The sequence below is a fragment of the Coturnix japonica genome, chromosome 15, assembly GCF_001577835.2.
Source record: "Coturnix japonica isolate 7356 chromosome 15, Coturnix japonica 2.1, whole genome shotgun sequence".
Lineage (NCBI taxonomy): Eukaryota > Metazoa > Chordata > Aves > Galliformes > Phasianidae > Coturnix > Coturnix japonica.
In genome coordinates, this window is record NC_029530.1 from 8,243,565 (window position 1) to 8,264,449 (window position 20,885).

The 20,885-nt window shown below is 46.5% G+C and overlaps 1 protein-coding gene and 1 long non-coding RNA gene across 2 annotated transcripts; one reads left to right on the plus strand and one right to left on the minus strand.

The window, feature by feature from the left end:
* Positions 1–185: 185 nt before the first annotated feature.
* On the minus strand, positions 186–1,879 carry LOC107321365 (cytochrome c oxidase subunit 6A1, mitochondrial). Its single transcript, XM_015878188.2, has 3 exons — positions 1,737–1,879; positions 976–1,115; positions 186–442 (listed from the first exon to the last, which is right to left on the minus strand). Exons 1-3 carry the CDS (start codon positions 1,834–1,836, stop codon positions 356–358), a joined length of 327 nt encoding a protein of 108 aa, XP_015733674.1. The 5' UTR covers positions 1,837–1,879; the 3' UTR covers positions 186–355.
* A 4,813-nt stretch (positions 1,880–6,692) lies between these two features.
* On the plus strand, positions 6,693–19,735 carry LOC107321421. Its single transcript, XR_001558560.2, has 2 exons — positions 6,693–6,840; positions 19,486–19,735. It is a non-coding gene; the product is annotated as an uncharacterized LOC107321421 (long non-coding RNA).
* Positions 19,736–20,885: the final 1,150 nt, after the last annotated feature.

The following is a 20,885-nucleotide window of genomic DNA, read 5'->3' on the forward strand; positions in this document are numbered from 1 at the left end:
GTCAGTGAAATCACACATAACATGTTATTTCATTTCGTATCCTTCATGATGGACTTGTTAGCATGACTGGATATGGGAGCAGGTATTAACAGGCACAGCCCTCTGCTTCTGTGCTGGGGAAGGCTCAGCACTAAACTAAGGAACTTGTAAGGAGTCACAGATGAATAAAAGACTCAGAGACCAAATTCAGGCTTGGAACTGTTTATTTAAAGGACCTCTACAGAAGTACTGGTGGAGGCCAGACCACCATTCACCTTGACTGTAGAAGGAATGCAGATCTTCTTAAGTGATGGTTCCCACAGAACAGCCTGGTCCAAATGGAAGAAGAGCCAAAGTTCTGGCTGTGGTTGAGGTTTTAGTTTTCATCTTCATAACCGGTCGGGAGAGCATTTACGTGAGGGTTGTGGAATAGAGTTTTGTTCCCATCGCCCCAAGGAAAAGGCTGTTGGAAGAAAGAAGGAAAATAAGCCCTTAGCAGGAAATTGACTGAGCTACTGAGCACAGCAAAAATGGACTCGACAGCAAATACAGACTCCAGCTTAAGCAAGCTGGCAGCGCTCCCAGGCTGTACCAAACCAGAGATGAAAACCAGTCTCCATTAGCTGACAGCTGTTGTCTCCAAACAGCAAGGTCACTGCTGTCCTTTAGCCATCCATTGTGCTATGCAATGAGGGCTCCCTGCCACAAGAGGGTGGGACCAGCTGTCACTGTGCAGATCTGCATTAGCCTGAGGTAAATGCAGCACCTGTACAGCCAAGATGTTTGCCTGGGAGACATCAGTACGGTTACCTGGGGCAGGGCTGGACTCACCAGAGCCGCCAGACACTGCTGAGCAACACAGGAGCAAAGCTATGAGCTAAAACCATGGCTGTACACACAGCAGCTCGCTCAGCAGAGGCCTGTGCTCCTCCTGGTTCAATCTGTGCGCTCAGAGCTCACAGAACACGAGATCCTCATAGCAGAGCACTAACACACCTTGCTGCGGATGCGGAGGTGCGCGTAGCGGATGAACTCAGGCCGCTCGTGCTCATGCTGCGCCTTCAGGTAGCAGTTCAACATGCACACACCGACCGCGGGCAGCGCCACCACGAAGCTCAGCGTCTTCCACAAACGGGCTGGGGGGGCATGGAGCACAGCAAAGTTATCGTTACAGCGGGACCCGACGTTAAGCACTGACACAGATCACAGAATGAGCCGGGTTGGAAGGGACCTCAAGGATCGTGTAGTTCCAACCCCCTGCCTGGCAGGGCCACCAAACATACACCTTTACTAGATCAGGTTGCCCAGGGCCCCGTCCAACCTGGCCTTGAACACCTCCAAGGACGGGGCATCCACAACCTCCCTGGGCAGCCTGTTCCAGGGCCTAACCACTCTCCTAGTGAAGAACTTCCCCCTAACATCCAACCTAAATCTTCCCTCTTTTAACTTAAAACCATTTCCCCGTGTCCTGCTATTATCAGCCCTTTCCAAGAGTTTACTCCCCTCCTGGCAGTAAGTTCCCTTCAGGTACTGAAAGGCTGCAATGAGGTCACCCCGCAACCTTCTCTTCTCCAGGCTGAACAAACCCAACTCCCTCAGCCTGTCCTCATAGGGGAGGTGCTCCAGCCCCCTGATCATCTTCCTGTCCCTCCTCTGGACCCTTAACAAAATCTCCATGTCTTTTTTACTGAGGGCTCCACACCAGGACACAGTACAACAGATGGGGCCTCAGCGCCCGCCCTCTCGTCCCCACTCACCTCCGCCACCTTCGTGCGCCGCCGCAGCCGCCATGTTTCGGGCCGGCACCGAGCGTGGCGCGGCGGGCAGCAGCCGGGACAGCACTCGGAGCGCCGCCATGTCCGCAGCGACCGCAGCGCCCTCCGGAAACGGAACTGACGTCACTGGGGCGGGACGGAGCATGCGCAGTGTTCTCCCACCGCCTGCCTGACTTTGAGCAGCGGCGCGCTTCTGCGCATGCGCTACCACAGGGAGGGAGATCGTTAGTCACGTGATTGGGAGGGTTGCGGACGGGCGCCATTTTGGGGAGATGGCGGTGTGTTCTATTCGAGGATAGGGCTGATGATGTGCGAGCGGCTGCGGGGATGGGACCGGAATGAGGATGGGAACTGGGATGGGAATGAGGATGGGATGGGATAAGGCCTCGATTGCGGCTGCTTAGGAGCAGTGGTGGCTATGAGGAAAGTAGCTGTAGGGATGTGGGTGCAGGGCCTGCTGGGCTGAGGTGCAGAGGAGGCTGTGGTGACTGGGTTGTACTGCTTCGTCCTGGGTACATCAGGTCAGCATTGAGTCGAGTTGGTGTTCAGGCTGATCTCTGCAGCAGGAGGAAAGATGACCGTGTATGGCACTGTGTGCTAAGGGAGTGTAGGGGAGGAAAGGTGCCCAGTGCTCCAGGGCTGAGATCCAGGGGCTGCATTCAGTGCAGCTTTAGAGATGCTCCTTATATGCTGGGTAACATTTCCTGCAGTGAGGTGATGGCACTGCTGTGTTTTGGTTTCTTTTAGGCAACATCAGAGAGCATACATTGCATTTCTTAAGGAGTTTGTTTGTTTATGGATACGTGTGTGTTAGGGATCAACCTCTTCACTGGGATATGAAAACTATGTTGGTCATGACTGTAAAAAGATGCCTGTAATTAAATGTACTTTTGTAGGCACTGGTATGTTTTTCATTATGTGGATTTGTGGGATAATTCTGCTGTTGTAATAACATCATTTGGATTAAAAACCATCTCCGGAAGAACTCTTAATGGCAATTAATGTGCAAATGTCTGGATCCTGTTTGTGATCCTGTTGGAGCCAGGTGGAAGCAGCTCTGCCACCAGCTCTATGGCTGTCCCTGATGGCTGAGATCCGCTCTTTGGACTCACTTTTATGTGTTTTTTTCCTTACAGAAGAGACTTAGGCCGTTTTCTTGTCTTGCTTTTCCTCACTGCAGGGCTGGGTAGCAGGGAAAAGAGGACGCGAATCTATCCAAGTCTTCGATACCGTCAGCCGGAGCCGGAGCCTATGGGAGCAATGCCGTGCTGTGCCGCCTGGTGGCAAACTGCTGTCACCGGCAGAGCCTGTGCTGAGCAAGTTTGGAAACAAGGATCTCGCTGAGGGATTTCAGGCTGTAATCTCATCTCATCGCAGACTATTGAGGCTCCCGGGGGCTGCTCAGCCCCCTTCGGTAGCGCTGCTGCCTCCAGCCGAGGTTGTTGGGGGGCGCTGCCTTAACATAGTGCCCGTGTATCAAAGTTCACGGGGCTTCTGGGGGGTTCCTCGTCTGCTCCCTGCAGCCCCGCGACTGCAGAAATCAATATTCTGCCATCTGTAAATTCTTTGTTCCCCTTTTCACCGGGGCTTTATCAGCTTTGTAAGTGAAGGAGGGAGGAGGGGGTGGGGGGAAGACGGGCGTTTAGAGGGCCATTGTCCCTTCTCTCGGGAATGATCTGGAAGTGCTATGCAAATCTTCATTTGAAGACCCTGGGAACCAGGGGAGGGTTTTAGCTGCGAGCTCAGTAGGAGGGGGGGGGGCTGTGCGGCCCCGTGTGCGCTCCAGCATCCTGCAAGGAGCTGGGAAGAGTTTGTTGTGCTGGCTGCTCTTCTGCCATCTTGAGCTCTGTGCACTTTGTGAGGCTTTGTGCTCCTCCCGTCTGCTGCTGTGTGTGTGTTTGGTTGTTTTCCCTGCCTACTTCTAAATGTTTGCTTACGAATTGGGAAGGGGGGAGATCTAAGAGTTACTGTGGTGCCTCCTACCAGGCAATGGAGCAGCTCCAGCGTGCTCCTATGAGTTCCACGTCAGCACAGCCTGCCTGCTGGTATTAACATAGAGCACAGACCTGCTTTCTGTAAGGAACATGGAGTGCAATAGCTCGCAGTTCTCAAATTAGCACATTGTAGCCAGGTCTTAAAAAGCCCCCTCTTACCGGGGCGAAGGCTCGCAGCCCGGTACCTGCTTTATGAAAGCCCGCAGTCTGTGCTGGCACGGCTCAGCGCTGTGTCACCTGTTTTGTATTAGGGGAGGGTCACAGTAACTGCCAGCTTCCTGGAAACTGCGTAGGGTCCCGCTTAGGCCTCTTGGAAAGGGGAATAGTCCGGCTGCACCGACACGTGGTGGGGAGGGCAGCGGGGATTCGGGTCTGGGCATTTGGGGTCTGTGCGTGTTAAAAGCCGTCACGTCGATTCTCTGAGCGCCTTTTTCATGCCAGTAAACCCGCTGTTTGTTTTCAAACGCGGAGGGGGGTTTTGTGTTCCAACAAGCTCTAACAGCGTTACCTTCCAGGGCTGTCACTGTTTGCATGTAGTGCTGTTCTCTATATTCATCCAAGAAGATGCAGCCTTTGCACTAATTTCACCTTTACTGAAGGAAGTGGAGGAGCCCACGCCACGAGGCTGATGCTGATGGCTTCTGCATGTCCAAAGCTATGTAAGCCTACCATTGTGTGCTGCAAGGACCTTCCTGCTTTATGAAGGGGGCATGGCAGGCATCCTCTCGTGCACAACTGGGTCTAAATCCACCTCGGAACGGTGCTCACTCACTCCTGTAAGTGCTGCAGCGACCTGAGCAGCTTCCACATCCGTGTAGCTGCTTTTCCAAGTACTTGTTTGCATGTGGGGTAGCGTGTGAATGCGCATTCTGCTCACCCGCTCTTCCCATACGCATGCAAACACACCATTCTCAAGTGCACGCATCCATTCCCTTTCTCTCATACACGTTTACGCATATACACAGAGCTTTTTGAAAGCTCCTGTTTTCAGAAAGGTTTTATTTATAGGTCCTGCCTGGTTGTGAATGTGAAAGGGAGAAAGCCCCTCGGAGGGGGCCTTTCATGTGTAAATCAGCCCAGGCTGAGAGCATCGGGGTCACTGAGAGGAGGATTTCTCTCTTAATTACTCAGAGAGAAAGCAGGCGGGGGACTTTCTCAAACTAATAGGGTTGTTCTTTGCTGGGGAAAGCAGCTTGAAACGCCGAGTTGCATCAGACTTCGGCTTCTGAATCACAGGACTCCTCGCAGTAACAGAGTTTGTGCGTTATGTGGCTCAAAACCAAACAAGTCAGCTTCCGATCCAGCTTACTTATTAAGGATGGTTATGTCCATTCTGATAACTGTGTGTCCTTCAGAGGCTGTCTGCAAAGCAGAAAAATGTTGTTAAGAGATTAGTGCCGTGAAAGGGGCTCTGAACTTGGACTTGAAATCAACGCTGAGTTCCCAGTTCAGCTATAGAGGGCCTTTATGGCGTTCGACAAGAGGCTGCCCTGTGCCTAACTGTGAAACAGCAGCATCTCTCCACAACGGGGCTGTTGAGCACAAAAGATGTGGATTGAGGTGCTCTTGGTTTTAAGGCTGTGAGTTCCAAGGTGACCCTGGGTGATGAGCATGTCTGGGGAGGTTGGCCTTTTTCTTGCAGTGCAATACAAACCCTGCTGGAGTTTCATGGTCACTGTTCATCAACACAAAATCGAATCTGGAGATCTGCTGCAGAGGCAAAACGTTCCCCATTCACAACAGAAGCTGCCCAGTTCTTTACAGGAACCACAGGACCTGCTTGTGCAACCACAAGGCAATACGAAGTGCGGCTGTAAAATGCAGCTGTCAGCAGTTGCAGGGAAGAGATCACTTGTGCACAGGTGTGCAAGTGCACACAAGCAGATTTGCATTTCTTTATTTATTTCATTTCAATTAAGGCTGCACTGTATCATCTGTATCTCCTTTTCTTATGGTCTCTGATTTTCTGGATTGCAAATAAATGCTTTTAGGGGTAAACATTCCCAACCTTACGCACAGCCCTCCTGGAGCCCCACTGTAGGGTTCTTGAAGCTGCATTAAGTCAGCTTGACTGGGGAGGCCGAGGTTGGAGCCCCTGAGCACCTGTTTGAGGAGCGGTGGGGCCAGCAGCCTGAAGTGCCTGCAGAGGTCAGGGAGAAATGAATGGGTCATTTCTTTTGCAAATGAAGAGCCGAAGCCTTAGCAGGGCTCAGCATGTGGGTCCAGGCTGTTCCTTTTATGAGCTGATGGAAATGGGGCCCGAAAGGACTTCCCTGATAGAGTTCTGCCATAGCCTTTGTTATCTTTGCCTCCCTCAGCGTGCACTGGCCATAGAATATGGATTGGGGGTTATCCTGGCTACCAGCATAGTCAGGAGGATGCAGCTTCATGGCAGCAGAGGAAACCGAAGGCTGCAGGGTATCCTTGCCATTCCACCAGGAAAATCTTGTGTTAAGATGTAGAACGTGTGTTTCTCTCTGCTTTAGAGTTCCTTCTCATCCAACCTGCGTTAAAATGAGTAAATCCAAGGGCTGCTTTAAAGTAATGCACTTAACTGAGTAACAGGGATTTTAAAGCCTTGATTCTGTTCCTTCTGATGGTAAATTTTCACTTCCTTTGACAAGTCCTATGAATACCTGATGCGTCATTTTCCCTGTAGAGCACTGAATTATTGCAGCATCTTTTTCTTAGACTGGTAGAGAATTCGGGGTCCTTGTTGTATGCAAAGTGTTGCTATTAAGTAACGTGGTCTTATTAGCGGTCATCGTTATGTCATATGTTGTGGTTATGGTCACAGTTACGGGTTTTGTCTGCTTTTTGTGCAACAGTGTTAACTCTTTTTCAATGTATTGACTGGAATTCACCTTACAGCATATAAACAACCTCAGTCCTGTCTTTCCATTTGCTCCTTGTGCCGCCTTGCAGACCATCATGGAACTTTCTTTTTGCTGTGACATCATAGTGGGAGGTGGAGACACCTCGAGGAGAAGGTCGAAACAAACAACAGCAATTGCAGGCAGCAATGACTGGAGAAAATCCTGCCTCAATGATAGGTTTGTGTGATCTCTGTGTGCCATCTTCAGTACGTACAGGTATTTAAAGCAAGGCAGGACATGGAAATAGCTGCTTCCCCTGTAGGAGCTCTAGGAACAGCTTTCTGTTATTGTGGAGTGGGGCAGGGGGAGGGTTTTAAGGAAGGTGGCTGAGGTCACAGTGTCTGTGCTCTGGGTCTTTCCTTGCTGCTGTAGTGCTACAGCCAGAGCCTGAGGCAAGAAGCGAAGAGTTAGAGAAGTCCTGGGACTGATGCTAAAGATGAAAATGAACCTGAGTTTAGACTTTATTTTTTGACCTTTGCTATATGTGAAGGATTGGGTGTTTTTTTTTATGGCTTTATCTCCGTTTTCCTTTAAAAGCATCATGAAGACTATCCGTGTTTCAAACCTGTTTTGATGTGTTTTAACTTCTTGATGCGGAGTAAGGTCACTCTCGGGAGGTTGCAGAAAAAGGACATAAAGACCATAATAAGTTTTCGGAGAGTTAAACATGCTCTTTATTTCTTAGAAACATCAGCCAGGCTCACGCTACTTTGTAAGTGGTGCTGAAAGAGAAGATGGATGTTTCTGAGGGCTTAGGGGCAGTTTGTGTTTGGGGTAAAGCTGAGGTTAGCCTTGGCGCCTGCATGCAAGCAGTAATTTGACAGCAGACGTGGGCACACAGTAATGCAGTCTCTAAAAGTCATGGAAACCTGCTGAGTTATTGTGAGATGGAAGAGCTTTTCTGTTTGTGGGCACATGAGTCTGCCTGCCTCACATTGTGAACACGTAACTGAGACATAAAGGATGCTGGCAAATATTGCAGAACGCTGATGGAAGGGGGGACAGGGCAGAAAAACTGAAAAGTTTGTAGATAGGGGGCTCAGTGCTGGTTGTGAATTTCTATCAGGTAGCTGGTCTTCAAATGAAAGCATCTGTTAAGTAAAGTGCTAATTTAAGGTGGGAGTTGGATAAATATCTGCAGAGGTTTTTGAACCCTATTTGCTGTGTGACTGTGGGATATGATAGTAGAGAAAGCAGTTTTACTTGCTACCTAGGTCTGCATTTGTTTATGTATCTAAAATGCATAAGGTAGGAAGTATATATATATTATACTGCAAAAAGAGGGAAGCAGGTAACACTGGGGTGTGGGCATGTAATATCCCACAGATAATCGCAGTCTGCACAGAAGGCATGTGAATTTCCTTCTGGTAACCCCCTCCCATGAGCATCACTGCTGGGTTATCTGGGGCCTCGTACCTGGCTGGTGGCTTGTTTCCCCTGTCCCGCAGACCTACTCCTGTTCCACCATGGGCAATGCAACCTCCTTTATGGCTACTGGCTTTCTTGATGTTACGTGTCTCTTTTCGTTGGACTGGGGCTTTAGGTAACGTGATGTAGTTGTAGGTTGTACTCAGCAGTGGCTGCAGTCTGTGGCTGTGGCTGAAGTGATGCCTTCCACAGAGTGCAGCCAGCAGCTCCTCTTGTCGGTGCATATCCCTTCTTTGTGCCCGTCAGTTCTCTGCTGGGGAATGGAACAGGCTCTGCCTGGCAGGTTTGGGGCAGTTCCCCACACAGGCACCCCCTGGTTTCCTCCCACAGCTCTTATCTGTTCCACAGGACTGGAGCAGTTTGGGATTGGTGCTTTATTACAGCTTTTTTTTTTTTTTAACTTCTGAAAGTTGGTGAGCCTTGAGTCATTCCCATGCTTCAGCCTTGTGTGTTAATTTCCAAGGACTCACAAGCTGCTGATAGATGTGTGCAGAAACAACCTTTGACCATTCCTGTAAATCATTGTATTCTTCATAAATTTCATTCCGGGCCTTTTCTTAAACTGGACACAGGACAATGGACACCAGCAGGCACGGCTCCCAGCCTCTGGGTTATTGTCACATATCCAAAGCCTGGTGGGAGGGGCAGACGTCAGGTCTGAATTCATCCTGCCGGGAAGACTGGGCTGAGAGAGGAGGAAAAGAAGGTCAGGGGAGGCTCCAAGGAAACGGCTTTGGTTTAAAACGTTTCATTACTTTGCTCACGCTGCAAATATAAAGTGCAGAAATACAATTGCTTGGCAGAGAAAGCAGATTCATTAAGTCCTGTATACGTGTGGTACTCCATACAGAAGGAGACAAAATATATCCCTGGCCAACTTAGCAGAATTGCGGGTCCCTGTTGTATGTGTGACTTTATTTTTCCAAAATAGCTCACTGGAGCTGTTTGTTATCAGCATTGCTAACAAATGCTCTTTTTTCTAGCAAACCATTGCTCTCTTCTGCAGTCACCCAGTCTTTGCATTGCAGCCTGCCTTTATCTAAGCAGTGTATCGGTGTCAGTCCAGCTGGGAACACTACCGGGATACTCTCCTCATATTGTTTCCCTTCCCCTCTGTGTCTGCCTTTGATTTTTCCTGTTGTAACTCTATAAGATAATCACGGCCAACCTTTTCAAATGGGTTATTCTTCTCCCCGTTGATTTGACAAGCTTCCTTTTGGAAAGGCAGTTTGCACCTGCCGCTTGAGCTTTGTAACCTCAGGATGTTCTGCCTCCTCATGCAGGCAGCGCTGGGAGTTTGGGTTGGTGCACATACCTGCAAGAGGGAGCCAGTGCAGGGCTACAGCAAATGTCACCCGTGAGAAGGCAGTGAAGGAGCTGCCAGTACATCTCATCTGCTTGCTTCTATTGGGGCTTAGCCTGGCCAAAAACCTGAGCAGTCAAAATGTCACAGGTGTATGTGGGCGGGTTCCTCCCCAGAAGCCAGGAGTACTTTGTTGGTTTGTTTCTCTTTTAAATGGCAGGTGAAAATCTTGGAGGGGTTTTGTTCTTACATCCCTGTAGTGCAAAAATGACTCTGGCTCTGAAAGAAATGTTTCCCAGCAGACTGGTGAAACAAAAGCAAGCACACAATGCCCTGCAAAAAGGTCAGTGCTGTCCAGGCCCTGAAATACCCCAAGTACACAGTCAGCTGCTCACACAGCCAACTCTGCTGTATGTTTGTACCCGGGTTCTTGTCAGCACTTCACGTAATTCTTATGTTCTTTACTGACTGTGCTGGGCAGTGTGTTGTCTTGTCAGGGCCCTGCAGGCACCAGCCAACTCTGCAAGCTCCTGCAGGTCTGGCTGCTCGTGTTCAAGGTCTGCCCTGATGTGGTGGATGTATTCTGGGAGCAGAGGGAATCCTGCTGGGGCCGCTCCACTTCCCTTGAGAGCTGTGACACAGAGCTGCCCTTGTCCGGGTAGGCTGCAGGTGTGTCCAGGTGTCACCCTTCCTGATTTTGACTTGCTGCCTTGACTTTCTGGCTTGTCCTGGAACCTGCAGGCTCATCTGATGGTCCTTGGACTCCTGGTTAAACGTGGTTACTCTTACCAGACCTGTAATACGAGAGATTACGGGGCAGTAATACGGGAGATGCTGGGAGGTCGTGCTGGTTTATTGCTATGACCAATACAAGAAACGTTGCATTGGTTTTGCCTTCCATGGTTTCCAACTTCTTAAAAAGACAGACCCCAAACTGGGTCTGCTGGTAAGGACTTGGGCTGCTAAGAAAGCAGCCGGCAGGAGGAGCTCTCAAGACATTTTGCTTGCTCATTTTTCAGAGCCCTGGCCGTATATTCTGAGGGCATCACTTTGGAGGCACAGATCACTTCGTGGTAATGTGACTGAGCTGCTTCCGTGACTTTTCTTTCACATATCTGTAATTCCTCCACAGCCCGGTTTTCTCAGGTGCCTTCTTTTGTTGTGATGTCTCTCTCTGTTGTTGATTGAGAAACTTACTATTCCTGAAAACATCAGGGATTCATTTTGGTCCCTGGAAGGAGGCAGATGTGTTTTCTAACTTCCAAGAACAACATCCTAACCACAGAGTAAGGAACTCCTAAGCAATCCTTTTGTGTAGAAAGATATCAAAGAAAGATCATAATTTGGATTCCTTACAACCCACGAGGGGACCTCTAAGCAAAGGAGCTCTGCAGTGTGTCAGTAGCACTCTGAATGTGCCTCTGACAAAGTTCTTCAGGTGCTTCTGTCTCCTCTTTTTCTTCTGTAAGAAACAGGTCTGGAGGACAGCAGTCATGCTCTATCTCCCTGCTTCTTAAAGCCAGACCCAGTGTGCCCTTGAGTGTGCCCTACAGCCACACCTCTGCACCACCTCTATTATTTTTTCCTTCATAAGGTGGACTTTTTTTGTAAGTCTGGCCTTTGTTTAGTTATCCAAACTGGAACGAGGTGCCTTCTGGTCCTGAATGTGGCTGTAATGATTATTTGGAATGCACCAGAAACTATTGTAATGCATATCAGTGCAAGTTAAGTCAATAGAGATTCTTCAAATTTATCCTGGTGTTCAGAGAATGGAATTCATGCACTTCAATTTACAGCTTATCAGATTTAATGAATTCACGGTGATCTTTTATGTTTCTGTTTACACATTTTCTTCCTATTCAACCATAATGTATGTGATTTAGAAAATGCAGAGCTGGATGGCAGTGTATGGGTCAGATATGTCCCACAGAGCACTGCGCTCTGCTTTAGATTTCAATCACATTTGCAGAGCTTCTGTGTAGAAGTGCTGCTTTCTGACTTGATGCATGGAAATCCAGCTTGATTTTTCAGAACCCTCTTTGCATTCTGGCAGCTGGAAAAGTGTTTGTATCGAGGAACAGAGATGATGTTCTTCAGAGTCACTAAATCATAATTATTAAGAACAATTCTTCATTTTATTTTTTGAAGATGATTTTTCAATGTGGTTCCATATTTTAGTTTGGAGGCTGGTAAATTGGAAATCAGTGGATCTACCTTTTCTGTTGTTCTGATATTTGGAACTCGTTCAGTACATCATCAAGATAAACCTCCCATAAACCTTCCTATTCCCAGGATATCTGCATACCATCTGAAGGTTATCTCACTGTGGTTCATTCAGCTCAGGGTTGGGAGGACGAAAGGATTGCATTGATTTTCATGATGTTTGAGGCTAAATACATGAAACCACATTCTCATCTGGACATTATTTCTCTCTGACTATATTAAACATGACAACTTCTAAGTGCTCCATCTGATCTATTGTAAAAATTCAGGTAATTCCTATTATTATTGCTGGAGACTTACCACTACTCTGTGGAAAAGCAGCATGGAAAAGTGAGGTCAGAGCACTAATTTAGGTATCACTGCATTTGTAGATCAAGTAATTGGGTACTGGCACTCATTTGTGTCCCTGGCGTACCAATAACTTTGACTGCACTCTAAGAACTGAAGTTATCACATCACTGAAAGATCTGCGGCCAGATAAATAATACAGAGCTTGTATGCAACCTGTGCAGAACTGAAGGAAAACAGATCTGAAATTCAGGATGGAGGAAAGGATGATGGACATGCAACAGCTCCAGTATGTGGGTACCCAGTATGAGGGTACCAAGTTACAGCAGTAGTGAAGCTATGCATGGAAATGCTGATAGTGACATTTAGAGGAGGTAGGTGGGGTACTGTGTTGCTGTTGTAGGAGGGAATGAAGGATCCTCAAGGAGAGCAGGAAAAGGATTCCTGAAGGGGAGGAGTGTGGGCATCACACCAACCCATGCACAGTCTGCTTGTGGGCACATGCCACTAAACCACGGTAGGAGATAGGAGGCATTGTGGAATTGAGCAGAGGGTCCTGGATATGTAAATAAAAGGTTTTTCCTCTCTTGTATAAGTCCCATTGAACTTGATATTGTAATATATAAGGCTTCCCTGACACCCCAAATTGACCCTGTAAGGTTCCTGGAAAAATAGTTATCAGAAAATTATCAGACTTCAGATTCACCCCATATAAAGCCTGGCAAACTTGGGCCTCAAGACAAAGAGGACTGAAACTGTAATGCCAGTCACACCTTCAACACAAAGGCTATAGGTGTAACCAGAGCAGGAATTGGCCACAAAATCTCTCTGATCTGAAATCAAGTAGAACTCTGGAAACAGCTGCTAAATACCCAAGGCCAGAGACTTCTCATACTCAGGGCAGTGCTTGTGTTATATGGTGATCTAAAGCTTGTTCTGCTTCCAGCTTATGGAAAGATTGATAATATTCAGTGTAGCAACTGAACTGTTTTGCTTGGTCTTTGTTGCTGTTGTTAAAATGAATCTGTGTGTAGCTGAGTTAATAGTTTTTCTTACTGTGACTCCAGGACAAGAAGATGTTACTATCTCCCCATTTCCAAGTGAGAAGTTCACCTTACAACTTTAGATGTACCCTTGGGATTGCAGCTAACAGTGACTACCATCATTAATAGTACAATAGTTTATCCTGCCTAAATAGCCTTGGGGCAAGAGATCAGCTTAATCATTAAGAATTCATCTTTAAATTACTTGACTTGGAAAGGCTATATATCGCTTATGTGCGACCATGCAGTCTGGTCTCTATATTGTTTCTCAACTCAGGACCATCAGCATCTATTTCATGCGTTCGTTGTCTGGTTCTGCTGACACTAAGAAGTCATTCACTGAATATTGGGGTTTTCTTCAGATTCTGTATCCAAACACAGCTGTGATTCAGTGTGACTCTGGCGGAGGGTCACTGTGTTACTCCAGGACCTGTCAGATATCCAGGTATTCAATGGCAGCAGCTGAACAGGGACAGGCAGAGAGGACACGTTGAACTTCTCAGCTGGCTTCTTATTTCCAGCCCCACGCTCTGTGCTGCTGTACTGTGTGGTCTGGATCCTTCAGTTCTTTTTGGTTCGTTAATGCCAGCAGATGGAAATCCAGCTCAACTTTTAAGAGTGCTGAATAATTTATTAAGAACAAAGTTGTTGGTTTGAGAGCCGCTTCCTTCTCTTTTTCTCCTTTCTTTTTTCCCTCTGCAAACTGACTTTCAGAGGGAAAGTTTCTAATTACAGGTCAGGGAAGCAGGTTTAATCACACAGCAGAGCCCTTGATGCAGTATTAGAGAGCATTATTTATACACCTGAATTAATAGGGATGCAGCATCTCAGTAGAGAACAATGAGGTGGTTTTCAATTTCACTCTTTTTTTTTTCAGTGTGAACCAAACCTCATCAGGTTAATCGGGCTTTTTGACCTCATTTATTTGGATTTTAAGAAACCAACGAGGAAGTGCTCTGCAGGCTTGGAGCAGAAAGGAGCAAGAGTAGAGAACTGCACATATAGCAAGGAAACAACAAAAGCAGGACGTAGCAGAGAAAGCCAGGAGGAGATAGAAAGAGGAAGCCTTTGGGCAAACTAACCAAGGCAATAATGTAAATACGCTGCTGCTTGTCCTAAGAAAGACTTCTGGGGAGTGGGAAAAGTGGAAGACAGTCTGTGGTGTGTTGATGTGCACCCAGACACCTCAAAGCTTTGTTCTTGTAAGACCAAGATGAGGAGAGGTGAAGATGAAACCTGAAGGGTGCAAAGGGTCCCTTGTACTCCATGCTTCGGTGAATGGGATCCCTGCACCATCAGCTCTTGGAGTCACTGCCAGCTTTTACTGGAGGTGTTGGTTCTGTAGCACTGAAAAGAAGTGAGAAATCCTGGATGGGATTGTTCCTGCAACGTCACCATCTCCAGTGTGACTGACTGATTTACAGCACTATGGAGGGCAATTTTCTTGGCTGTTTTGGCACTCAGGTTTCCTGTGGACTTTTCTCCAGTTTCATCTCTAACTCGTGTTTTTTGGCTTTATATTCTTTACTTTGCTGCTTGGAAAGTCTGTAAACATTTCTAGGACTTTTCTGGACTTTTTCAGGGTTCAAAAGTGTGAGGCCTGGGACTTTGCTTTTGATTCTCTAAGTTATGGGAGATGCTGAGCTGACTGACGTCCTGATGCCCTGGATAGGTTGTGTAAAGAGAGGGAGTCTGTGCTTCAAAATAGCTGAAATACAGGTTCTATGGGTATGGAGCAAAGGATATCAGCAAGAATACCCAGGATTATGCTTTATATGTGAGATTTGACGTAGCCTTGATCTCCTGGAACCTCTATTTTGCTATGAGTGGTAGATGTCTACGTGCTATACTCAACAAAGAGGCAGGTGAATGAACCTAAATGATATATTACTTAAGGACAAAATGGTTATCTACTTTTGTAAATATACTTTCAGTCTGAATTATTTTTTTTTTTGGTTGGTTAGATTACAAAGACTGTGAGCTAATGTCGTGTATGGCTGCAAATCATTACCATGATGCTGGACCAGCATGGGCAGGAGTAGGAACTGATTCACCAGGCATGGAATGTCACAGTGCTCAAGCCATTGGATGCTGCAGCTCCTTCCACCAGGCTGGGTCTTGAGCAGTGTGCTGGGATCCAAAGCTGGGTTACAAGCTGGATGGAAACTCAATTGCAGAAAAAGAGCCACGGGTGTGAGAGCGAGAAAAGCCTTCAGGGAGAAAATGGAAAATTCTGCTCCATGGGACACACAAATAATCACTCAACTCTGCTGTGTGGGCCTTGTGTTGCCAACAGGTTTTCTGCCAGGCTGCAAAGATCTCTGCTGCTCTCACTGTGACATCCCTGTTATTACTGTCACATGCAGACGGCTGGCACCCACTGTGTCAAAGACAGTCGAGGGTTTGGTGTTGTGCTGCATCAGACATCGTGTTGGGTGTGTGATAGTCAGACTGCCCTTCCTGTGGGAGGAGATTTAGAGGGAGATGTTGCTTTTTGGTGTGCAAAAATAGCTGTCTGTCAGAGCTGGAGGATTTCAGAGAGGGAGGAGGCTGGTTAGGGAAAGGATTAACAGCGAGTACATGGATGGTCATATTTCAGGACAAACACCTGTAAATCAGCCTAAGCCTGTAAGTAGCAACCTATTAAACCGAGTTCACCTCTGCAGCATTCGCCCTGCGCCTGGTCAGCAAGGCTGGAACCAGCCCTGAGTGGTGCTACAGGCTCAGCCTTTTCCCATCTTGTATGAAATGAAGTAGCTGTGGATATTTACAGCTGGCAAGTCAAGACTATTAGTGATGTATTAAGGAGGTGATGCCACCTTTTTCATACATCTTTCTTCATTTCTGTTCCTTTTCTCATTCCTAACCCTTCTTAGAGTTCTGAAGTTATTTTCTTTCTTGTTTGCCTTTTTTCTTTCCCTCCTTCAAGCATTTGGTTTTGGCACAGATTACAGGTCAAGCCCCCCTGTCCTGCCCCCTCTGTCCAGCAGAAGGGCTGTTAGCAGGGCTGTGTTGCCTGCTTTCCTGCAGGTGATGCATGCTGACCTTCTAGCATCTCATGGCCCTTTACTCCAGTTGTAGGATGAGAAATCAGGATATTAACTTGACTTCTCTATTATTACCACTGGCAATTCATTTCAAATATTTGGCTTTAATAGTGGTTTAAAAGTTTTCCTTTATTAAAGAACACTGTTATCATTGTTACTATGTTGTCACCACTAATATATATGATAGTCTCTTTGTTACCTGAGCTAGTAGTAGACACCTTCAGAGAAGGTATTTAATGTAAGAAAATGTATAATGAGGAGTCATTTGGATTTCTCACCTGTGAGGGAATTTCTCTCCTGTAGATAAGGCAGGGTGCATATCTACAACGAACTGAGGCCCCAGCTGTGACCTCAGCACGTGGGCTGGTCCTGGAGGGTCCAATAAACCACTGATTTTAGTAGTACTACATCTTTGCTTCAAGCAAAATATATGTTTAAATGGTCTACTGATCTACTGCTTAACATAACTGCCTCTTACAATTATTGTTATAAATTCCTCTTTCTGTTATTTGGATACTAACGTGACGGTGCTTAGCTGGGCAAGATCTGAAACTGTTCAGTGCACAGTGACACCTTTAGGTCTGCTGGAGAGCAGCAAACTGTTTCATGTCTGCGTAACATGGATCACGCAGTGCAGCACGTCCAGACCCACTTCCAAGTGTTCATGGCACTTCCTTATGTTTGATGCTTCTCTTGGAGGAACAATCTTGGCTCATCTGATTGCGGCACTTCTGAAGTTCAGCAAATTATGGAGCTATTTTCTTTTCTCAGAACTTCCCAGGGTCCTGCAGACATTGCAGGTGATCCCCTTGTTTTGGGCTGGCTGCTGTCAAAGACCAGAACAGCCTGTTGTGAATGATGAGAACTGTTGTTTCCTTTGTATTTATAAATAACAAAATGAAAAGGACTGAGAAATTCATCTAAGCCATGATTAGAGTTCTAGATGGATACTACAGGTCTGTAGAACATCTTCACACCGGTGCTGTGTTTGCTTTGCCTGCCTGTCAGTGGGGGGATTCTGGTGGCACCAGTGCTGTGTTTTCCAGAAGGAACTGGAAATGGGGCAGGTTGGACGAAGCATGTGAGCTCTGTGCATTGCTGGAAACACAGACAGGCTCACAAAGACAACTGCTGCAGATCTAAAAGGTTCTTAAGCAGCATTTCTCCAGGTGAGTTGAATACACCATCCTCCCAGGGAAAAATGGGCGTTCCAAACAATTTGTATTCAAAGAGACCAAAGTGAATGAAAGTTCTATATGTACAGAATGAAGAAAATCAGATAAAACCATGGACCCAAATTCTCTTGGCTGATTTTGGGATAGTCTTCACCTCTGTGGGCAGCACGATTGGCCTGGCTAAGTTGCTGTTATACAGCTGTCAGATAGAAATGCAGCCTATGCCATTGCTTGAGTAAAGAGCATTTCATTTTCTAGCAGTCATTAAGAGTTGCCAGTGTCATTGAAATTTAGTAGCACTGAATAGTTGCTGTAAATTTCATCTGGGCAATATCCCCAATTGTGTTAGATATAATTACATTCAAAGTTCTTTTTAATCATTTATTTGGAACATGCCCCAAGATTCAGCAGTTTTGGATTGGGATAGAAATTGAATTATTTATTATCAATTAGAAGTTGTCAGAGCCTTTGACACCACGTCGAGCGGGCATTGTTTGGTATCTGTATTAATGATCGGATAGATAAAAGCATGAAATTATTGGTTAGGAAGCTTTTATTCCAGGCTGAGAAGGCTAGTTTGCATACTTGGCTGGATGCTTCCCTACGCTCACAGTCATTATGGCTCTGTTTAATCAAGTCAGCTCTGCCTGTAGAATTGCTTGCCCATAAATTGATGAATTGATTGTAAGAATAATTTCCCCTAGATGGAACCCAGTTGTGACTTCCCTTGCCATCCCTGCCCGGCGCATTCAGACTCTTGTACTTTGGCTGTGGTCTGCTATAGACCCTGGAACAATCTTTATCACATCTGTTCTTTTCTTACAAGAGCAATTTATTTATTGCTATTGGTGCTATGGTAATGCTGGCTGCTGAGCTTTTGTTCCCCCAGGTGAGGAGGAGGGGACAGCCTCACAGGTGTTCCTGAGCTCTCTCCACTGCTCTTCTGCACCCTTCTTTGATCAGCGTGGGTTTCAGAAATCATTTTTCATGTGGCATTTTGGCACTTGGTGAGAAATCTCAGCTTAACAGAAAGATAACAGAAGACCGATCAGAGGTTCAGTCCAGCTACATGGCTGTGGGTGGGGAAGTCTGGGGAAAAACAGGGGATGAAGAGCTCAGAGCAGGTGGCACTGATCTTGAAATACAGAAGAGCAGCAGAGGAGAAAGGCTGTTCATGGGAAGTTATGTCTGTGTCTTCTGCATGTAGCTGTTGCTGGGGTAATACCACTTTGGTGAGGATGTGAGGACACAGCTGCAGTCTTTTCTAGCAGACATGTAGCCTTTCCTGGAGCTGCTGGATGTGTATTGGCTTGGTACAGACACCAACCTAAACACATCATTTGAGCAGGTTACACTGCATCCAGAGAGCAAGCAGGAACGTCTCACATGATGGACACAGAGTTCCTGTTCTGACTCCCTCCCAGCTCTGCTTGCCATTGGCACGGGATTTCTATTAACTCCAATGTGATTTCTTGAATCATGTGTGATTTTCTCAATGGGGTTTCTGATTTGTTAAGGTTTTTATTCTGTTTTTTTTTTTTTTTTTTCTGCCTCCCATGCTTTCCAAAAGCAGAGCTGTGCTGCTGCCGCAGGTAAATCACTGCACACGTCTTTCATAAGTATTTCATTAGATCAAAAGAAACTGGGAGAAGGACAGAAGCTCTTGTTTTACCTGGAAATACTAAGATTTCAAAACCTTTTCTGTTCCAGGATGGATAAAAGTTTTTCACAAAGTGAAACTGAGAACATTACTCTGAGCAGAGCAGTTCCTCTGACTTCAGTGTCTTTAAACTTACACAACTTTATATAACTTACTATATGACTGCAGGGGATTTTTTTTATTTTTTTTTTATTTTTTTGTTTGAAAAGCTTTTCCAGACAACCCCCAATGCACTGAAAATGGCAAAATGGGTCTTTGACGTTATGGAAAAACTTCATTTATTTATTTTTTAACAGAAAAAAATGGTGTCCTATTTTTTCCTTTTGCATTCCTTCTCACACAGACGTTCATTTTCTAGACAAATATCCTAATACTCCAATATAGTACATAACTCCCATGCCTTTACAGCTGATGTTTGTGTGCTAGGAAATACCTCTGCCAGTGAACTCATTTGGCAAAGTTAGGAGCTGCATGTAGCCCAACTCTCGGGCTGGGTGCTGACTTCCACAGACAGGTATGCAGCTGGAATTCCTGGGGCAGTCCTCCCCTGCAGAACGTTTGGTGTGAGCGGTGCTATTTCTTAAGAGAACAAAGAAACAAGAAATCCCAGCCAACCAAAGCTCAGTCAATAACAACAAACTGACAAAAGTAAAACCCGCTTTTGTTATAAATCACCTTTTGTCTTGACTTGCAGGAGGTGCGACGTCCCCTTCATCCACTTGACTCAGAGGAAAAGAAGTTGGAAACTGAGGATATGGAACATCACCCTGCAGTACAAACAAGCCTCAAACCCTGAATGCGACTTTTCTTTCTCAGTCTGGTAGTGATGTTTCTGATTCCCGAACTCCCTCTTAGAAGCTGACAAGCAACAGCAGCTCTCAGCTAAGACAGACTTGGGAAATGACTAATTAAACAGTGATTGCAGGATTGCTTCCTGACCTGGATATCAGACCACAAGGGTGAAGCTTCATAAAGATAGAGTGAATGCAGGAAGCAGTCCTGCATATTTCCACAATAGGGGCATTATGGAGACATGCCCCGGAGGCTGCTTGAGACCTCGCTGAATGGAGTCTGATACCATCGGGGAATGGAGTACCTGCTAGTTCAAAGCGGGCCTGAATGCAGGTTTTAATCCCTTCTGACAATTGTTGAGAGGAAATGGCCTTTCCTCTGACCTTATCGTTGTAAACAACAACTAGTCATCAGGTTTGTCCTGCTAAGGGAATAGTCAAGGTCTATGCAAGGATTTTGCTTCAGATTTTTTTTTTTTTTCTTCTCTGATTACAATGGCTTAATTCTCTAGACCCAAAATGTATTCTCACCCCTTAATATACTGGCTTCGGGTACATTCTTTGTTAATTATTGAGTTTGTGAGGCTTGGTCTGATTCAAATTAGCTTCTTGGAGCTGCAGGCAGATTCGTGTCCCATGGCCAGATTCAGCGTTCAGCCCCGTGGCTGTTTTGGTGATGGGTGGATGTTGTGAGTTGTCTTTTGGACGTACCAGAACTGCTACAGCCAGGTGTGAGACAAGCTGACAAACTCTTCTAGCATGACAGAGAATCACTTAGAGCTATTTTCAAATGACCAACAGGTAGGATGGAGGCCTTGCTGCCGGGTACCATTAGTGTGGTAGTTTTCATGCATTAGGATGATGCGTACACCTCTGGAATCACAGCAGTGGGTGGATTTAACTTTGGATTTGTATGTCTTTCAGGGCTGAGAGAAGGCAGATAACAGAGGAAATGGGACAATAGCCTGTGGTGCTCCTAGAGATAGACCCAACTGCCTGTAGCCAGCATGATAGAGTAACGATGCAGGAGAGGTCTTACCTGCTGCACTGGCAGCATTTCAGGATGGTGAAACAAACCCTCCTTTCCCCAGACCTGTGTGGGAATCTGCCACTGGTCAGGCCTGCATTGAGAAGCACGTTTCTGTGGCCACCTGTGAGCATCCCCAGGCCCTGCTCCTCCTTCCCATCTGCTCCTCATCAGGTGCTAAGTGATAACTGTTTGATCAGTGATGACTGTTACAGCCCTTCCAAAAGGGAATTAGCAAAGCTATTAGGAGAGAGCTTCTGTGCCTGGCTATAGATC